The sequence below is a fragment of the Etheostoma spectabile genome, chromosome 15 (assembly GCF_008692095.1).
Source record: "Etheostoma spectabile isolate EspeVRDwgs_2016 chromosome 15, UIUC_Espe_1.0, whole genome shotgun sequence".
Lineage (NCBI taxonomy): Eukaryota > Metazoa > Chordata > Actinopteri > Perciformes > Percidae > Etheostoma > Etheostoma spectabile.
This window is the reverse complement of record NC_045747.1, coordinates 15212981-15219636: the sequence shown is the minus strand read 5'-3', so window position 1 is coordinate 15219636 and position 6656 is coordinate 15212981. Positions and strand designations below refer to the sequence as shown.

Here is a 6656-nt window from a genome sequence, read left to right as displayed (position 1 = left end):
ACCATTCTGCAAAAAAAAAAAAAAACAGAGTTGACAATTAGACACGTGGCTGAAATAAAACCTTTTAAAAGTTGGAAGGGCTAAACTAAACGTTTCTTTCTGTTGCAGACAATGTGGAATCCAGCCATGCTCACAGTTGAAGCAGTCTGAGTTGGAGGCGAGCTCTAACTTTTAACCAGACACCTGCACTTGAAAGAGGAAGTTTGAGAAGCATGGCGAGATGTACTTTCACATGATTTGTGCCATGTTCCTCCACTGAGCTAAAGCCACCTAGAAGTGTGTGTAAACATGATAAATGGTAATGACATCTTAAAAACTCCCATGCAATGCATTCATTTTGTGGGTCTTGAAATATACCAGGTTATTTTAATGTCGAAACAATTTGCTTGTGGCTAAGATTAAAATAATTCTGCCATCACAGACTTTTGTTTGTTTAATGCTTGATGTAGAATGATTAATCATCCCAGACTGAGTGAAGATGAGCTGGGGTAAAGTAATTCAAATTGTGTGTGCACATTCTGCAAGCTGAAAGGGTTTGTAATAACTTACTGAGGGATGTAGGCGTAGCTCACAAGGGTGTGAAGAACATGACATTACAATTAAACTGAACTCCACCTGCCATCAAACCTACATTATACTTGACAACAACACAGATATTATGTCTGCCGTTGTCAAAAATGGACAAGTAAGGCACCAGAGACTTGCCCCCTGATTAAGCCAGCTGCTTTAAATTCAGACATTTTTCTAAGCCTGAAAAGACATCAGCGAACTCCCACGGGTGCAGACATAGCTCCCACTTTTACTAGCCCATGTAAATGAGAACATTAACAGACTAGAACTTAATCTTTCTTGTTTGTTAAAGAGAAAACAGTTAACACCTCAGCTCAATTTAGGGCATTTGTCTTCACAAACAAACTGTAAAATCCACAAGAAAACACATAGAATAGCATGAAATATGACATATTTAGCTTAAAACAACTCCTTATGGGTGCCAGCAACTAGTGCAGCGCCTCTTATGCCAGTGAAATATTAGATGACGTTGGTTTAATGCCTGCATTTCTGTCCTGAGTGTGGGAGGGGAAAAAAGGCCTGTTGGTCCCTCAGCCATGTCCTGGGCCAAACCCCCAGAGTTCAGACAGTGTGGGACATTGGCTGGTGATTATTTTGACATCACTCTGCATTCACTGATGTCTTCCACAGCCGTCCAAACTACAATGCTTTAACAGGTTGCTAAAGTTACAACCCGAATGTCCTGACATCATGGGAAGACTGTTGTATTTGTTCATTAGTGTTTCTTTCCACCCTTTGAGTCAGTTAAGTGGTGCGTCAATGCATTCGTGACAGCTCACATATTAAACCTAGATGTGTGATTGTTGAGCGCTGGATCCGCCCTGTTATGGCATCTGTGAGGACAGAGAAGAAATGATGCATACAATGTTGTTGAGGTCTGCAGTGCGGCTGATAAACATTCTGATTTATAAAAGCTGGGAAGGGTGCAGACGCGAAATATGAATTTGTAGCTTCTAATATCTAGTCAGGTCATTGGTCTCACAGCCAGCAGTAGCTGACAAAAACTCCCTCTCCTCTCATCTATTTCCAGTAGTCTGAGCTCTGCTCCTATACTGCTGGGTATCTTATAACAATTCATGCAAAATAGCACATTAACTATAATGAAAAAAACAACAGTTTCACAATTCACCTTTTCAAGCTTACATTTGACGATTTATAAAAGAGTGAAAACTCTACCATTCAGATTTACTTGGTAATATTCAAATTGATCAATTGATTTTCAACAAGAAATACTCATTAACATGAACAATAATGGTATTTACACTTTGTTGTAGAAATTGGACATTTTGGATGCCTCTGAAATATATTGATAGTCCCTAAAGTCAATAATAACTGGGCTTGCAATTATGTATAAATATGTATCTATTTGTAGAATGTTTAGAATTAAAGTAAGATTACTTATGACTGATTTCAATATTATTATTATAGGCGTTTGAGGTTTTCACAATTATTATTTTCTTCATCAAATTAAATTGACGGCTAACAGTTGCACAGTTTGTGTAGATTTAGCATTGATTTGTAATTCTTGTCCTATCGTTTCAGAAATCCCTCCCCCCTCCTCTCTCAAAAATATCCAATGGGAGAGGATTGCAACAGAACACTGAGTGGTGAATCAAGACGGACCTCGTTTTGTTTGCTCTTTTTTTAGGAAAAGAGCAGGGTGGTGTGCACAACAGCTAACCCATGCCTCACTGTGCCAGCTGGGTCAGTGAGTCAGAAAGTAAGAAAACTGTCATGGGTTAAAGCTGGTCAAGAACACAGATGAGGGTTGCGCAATTCAATGCGTTTGTTCCAGGGTGAATAAAAATTTCAAAGACATTTTGAGGCAATGAGAGCAGCACTGAAGCAAAGGATGACCAGTATGTGTAAAAAGCCCGGCGATGTAAAACAGGAACCACTTTCTATGTAGACAATGAAAGGGCAGATGTTCTGAACAGAAAACTGACCAAACCAAGCTACCAAACCTCAACATTTAGTGGCCTTTTTCTGTTAGTGGTCAACTCAGAGTGGCCTCAGGGTACACACCCTTCCTGAGCGGAGGCGTGTGGTTATATTGCAGATGGGCAACATTTTAGTTCAATTCCAGTGAATGCATTTCATCCAGATAGCCAAGCCCCTTTGGCCCTGGAGATTTAAGGAGTGCTTTATATTAAAGAAAAGTAATCTGCATATTTAACTAAACTACAAATAGTTGGGAAGCTGATAATGTGGTACGTCTCTTAGTATGCTGGCCAGTATCCCACATAATAATGCTTTGAGAGGACCCCCCCCCCCCTTTAATAAATAACAAATTCAATTTATTTTAGGTCATCCCTAAGAGGGTGCAACAAAGTCACATTTCACAATAAAATTATAAAAACATTCCAGTGTTGGTCAAATCTTGTTCAAAGATAATGAATGCACAGATTGCCTCACTCTTCTTCTGTTATGTTGAAACCAAATCTCTGCACGGAAAGGCCAGAAACTTTCTTTTTTGCTTTTTACAATCTGAAAAGATAAATAAAAGAAAAAAAAAAGACTGAGTTCAGACCAAAACCATTTCCCATACAAACGCTGTTCCAAATTACAACACGGCAAGTTGCTCCACTGCTGGCAGATCACTCATTTAGTTCTCGCCACTTTATTTTTCCTAAAACACAAGCATGTTTTGCTTATTACAAGTCAAATTGCACATGACTTTTATGAAGAAAAAATAAAAGTCCACTTGGGATCCACATACAATGACATCCTATCTATGATTCCATCTTACAACACAATCATTTTCATTTTGCTTCATTTTTCCAGTTCAGCTCCAACATGTCTGGATCCGCTTCGGGCTATTTGTTAAGCAAACCTCTCAGCAGGACAAGAGACGTGTGGCCAAACACTGAGGTCATCGACGGGTACACAATTCATTTTCAGCTTGGGGCTCTGTGTTTTTACAGTCGGCTTTGGAGAGTGTAGACGGCTCCCCTCAGGACCAAAGACATTTTAAAAATCTGACCAGTATATACTGTTGAGTGACAAGGCAGATAAGAGCTAATCAGGCAATGGAAATAAAGATAATAGGTCAACACAAATAGCTGATCCCTTACTTTATAAGCACCAGTAGAACAACCTCCTGCGTATTAATGCTGTTTCATCCGCAACACATTTCCCCTTACAGAAGTCTTGAAGAGCATTGGATGATTTAATGAGATGTAGGGAAAAGGCAAGAGAGGAGTTTGTAGAGAGTGACCTGTCAAATTCCTCAGAGCTATAAAAATAAATGAATATGAATGTCCCACACACACATCCCGCACATCACTCTGCGCCCCTTCACTTCCTAAAACATGCCCTAAATGGTAACTGATAAATCCAGTCTCCAACAGCTCAGAAGCCTCCTCACATTTTCTGCCAGAGTCTTGCAGGGAGGCAAGGAGAAAAAAAACAAAGTCTAGCCTATGTCTAATTTTAAACCTGAGACAGGCTGTTTGTGGGTTGTTGTTAAGACTCAGTCGCATGCTTGTGGAAGAGGGGGATTTTACTAGGTCTAGGTCATTCCATTTTGTGCATAAAATAAAGAAGGGCATGGCATGCCCATCTGCTGCTCCAGAAGAAGACTCTGAAGTTCTGTGGTTTACATTGAGTTGAAATAGAAACAGTAGCACGCACCCAACATTATCATACAAAACAATAAATCAAATTTAACCAAAATACAAATTATTCCCTCAACGTAAGAGCAAATGGACAGCTAATTAAGAAAAAAACATTTGCAGGCGGTTTAATGGTGCATACTTCAAAACATGAAATGCCAATTATTAATGATGATGGAGGGAGAATACACAGCTCACCTGTCTGTTGTTGAAGCCAAACTCTTGCCAGCTCTGTTTGGGAGAGACAGAGGAATAGCATCACCAAACTGAAACACATGTTAGCCGGAAAAAAATAAAGGCTTTGTCTCAGCTCCTGTCTTCTTCTCTTCTTCTCTTTGCAAAAACAAGTTTTCTACTGAATCGCCCTTTTCACCCGTTACTCTCTTCCTCCCTCTAGAACCCGCTCCCTCTCTCCACACACCCCTGATTCTGACTACACCCTCTCTCTCCTCCTCACTGCAGTTGTTGAGGCTTTGGAGCAGAAAGTCTATCATCTGCACACTTTATTTTATAAAATTATACACGTGTTCCTCTATTTGGCATTTAAACATCCATCCATCCATCCATCCATCCACTGGAGTTTCACTGTCAGCAGTGTGTGTGGCGCCTCCCTCTGTCCAAACCAGCTGCAAGGACAGTGAGAAATCTGACATTATAGATTTTTTTTAAAGGAATTTTAGGCTTCTATTTCCATAGGACAGATGAAGACATGAAAGGGAAGAGAGAGAGAGGGGGGTAATGACATGCAGCAAAGGGCCACAGGTCGGATTCAAACCCACAGCCGCTGTGTCAAGGACCAAAACCTCCACGTATGTGCGCCTGCTCCACCAACTGAGCTAACCCGGCCACACTGACATCTGAAGTTAGACATAGTGATCGTGATGCTAACAACGCCATGGCAGGGCTAAAATCAGTGCTAGTTATGATATAAATATATTCAATGACAGGTCTATTCATGACTCCTCGAAAACATTGTGTCTCTACTCTAACAATATCCTTTTGTGGCCCACATGGACCAAAGAAAAAGTCTCTTTTAGCAACAGTTTAATTTCTAGTGGTTATGTAAAAGCCACGTTTATTATGGCATGTAAAACTGACAAAACTCGAGCTTTACAAGCACTGTGGCTGACACCACCTCTCTCAGCCACCGCTTTCATCATTTCTATCTGCTCTGAGAACAAACACAGAATCCTTGGCAAAGGAAATTGCAGCTGAGCGTTTATTGGATTCACAGCTGGAAAGGCAATCAGTCTGCTGTCCCATAATACCGACACACAATGCAGTGGGCACAGCAGCAGGTGTGGATTTTTGTGGAAAGGTCATGCTGACTTTAAACAAACAATAAACAGAGGTTTTCACATCGTTTATGGTTCCCTGTTTTGTATTATTAGGACCGTTGGTATCTTCTACTTACTGAGCATACAGTGCAAGGATCATTGTTTTTTCATGAAGCGCACCAATGAGGTGAATCCAGATCATAATCCTGGATAAAGAGCATCAGATTAATAAGGAAACAATTCAAACTTCATGTGAAGATTTTGTTTGATTGACATAGTAATCCCAATTTGTTTTAAGTATATCTTAAAAGAGTAGAGTATGATTGTTTAAGCAACATACACATTCTTTATTCCATTGGTATGATGTAAAGAGCCAATGTTTTATGATATTTTTATGTTCCTATTACTTTATTGGCAAAACATCTCTTGGAGTTTTTTGACAGGAAAATGATCTGACATATTTGTGCACTCTGGATCAGCTCAAACTAAAAAAGAACTTCTGGGAATTTAGACAAACTTTAATACATTTAAAGTAGTTGGACAATTTCCACTACATAAAGGTTTGAATGACCAAAAAGCCAGAGAAGGCCTGACCTTCTAGCGTAAACATCCAGAGGGGACATCTCCTCATCTGGAACATGTTCACTTGATTAACCTGCTAGGGAGAAGACCGAATGATACCCTGCGCACTGCTTTACTGTGGTAGATGTTTTTATGGCTCGCTCTCAACCCTCTTATAACATTATTCACATTTCAACTATATTTACTAGACTAGGCATTAACATAAGTAGGCTATGCCAACATGTCCGATAGAGTTGATTCAATTTATGTTTCCCACAAATAGGCCTACTTGTTTCTGATATTATCTGATGTTATCTTTAACCCTTGTATGGTATTCGGGTCAACTTGACCCATTTCAAATTTTTACAAGAAGAAAAATACAATTAAAAAGTACATTTTTTTCTACCTGAAAATCCACGGCCTTACCTTATTTTCTGTGATAAACATGCATTCCTGACTCTGTTCAGGAAATTATTCTGGATATGACCACTTATGTTTTTTTTCCCATAGTGGATTTTTAACATGAATTATAACCTTATGACAAACAAATGAATCATAATTCCATTTTTAAGTGTGTTCTAGTAGAGACCGATTGCATTCCCTAAACCTATGTTATCTCAATTGTTTGAAATTG

The 6656-nt window shown here is 39.4% G+C and overlaps 2 protein-coding genes across 4 annotated transcripts in view; both read right to left on the bottom strand.

Annotated features, from left to right (window-relative positions):
- Positions 1–5660, bottom strand: part of LOC116702770 (plexin domain-containing protein 1) — a 13912-nt gene extending 8252 nt beyond the window's left edge. For 2 of the 3 annotated variants that reach the window (XM_032537197.1, XM_032537199.1), the window contains exon 1: positions 4383–4601. In XM_032537197.1, coding sequence (XP_032393088.1) covers positions 4383–4461 — 79 coding nt within the window. In that variant the 5' untranslated portion in view covers positions 4462–4601. Of the gene's footprint in view, positions 1–4382; positions 4602–5598 lie in introns of those variants that run through there. The other variant, XM_032537198.1, reaches the window with a different exon arrangement.
- The window catches only part of cacnb1 (calcium channel, voltage-dependent, beta 1 subunit), a 45687-nt gene continuing 44686 nt past the window's right edge, over positions 5656–6656 (bottom strand). The window contains exon 17 of the transcript XR_004335250.1: positions 5656–5667. The gene's annotated coding sequence lies outside the window, so the exon portion shown is untranslated. The remainder of the gene's footprint in view (positions 5668–6656) is intronic.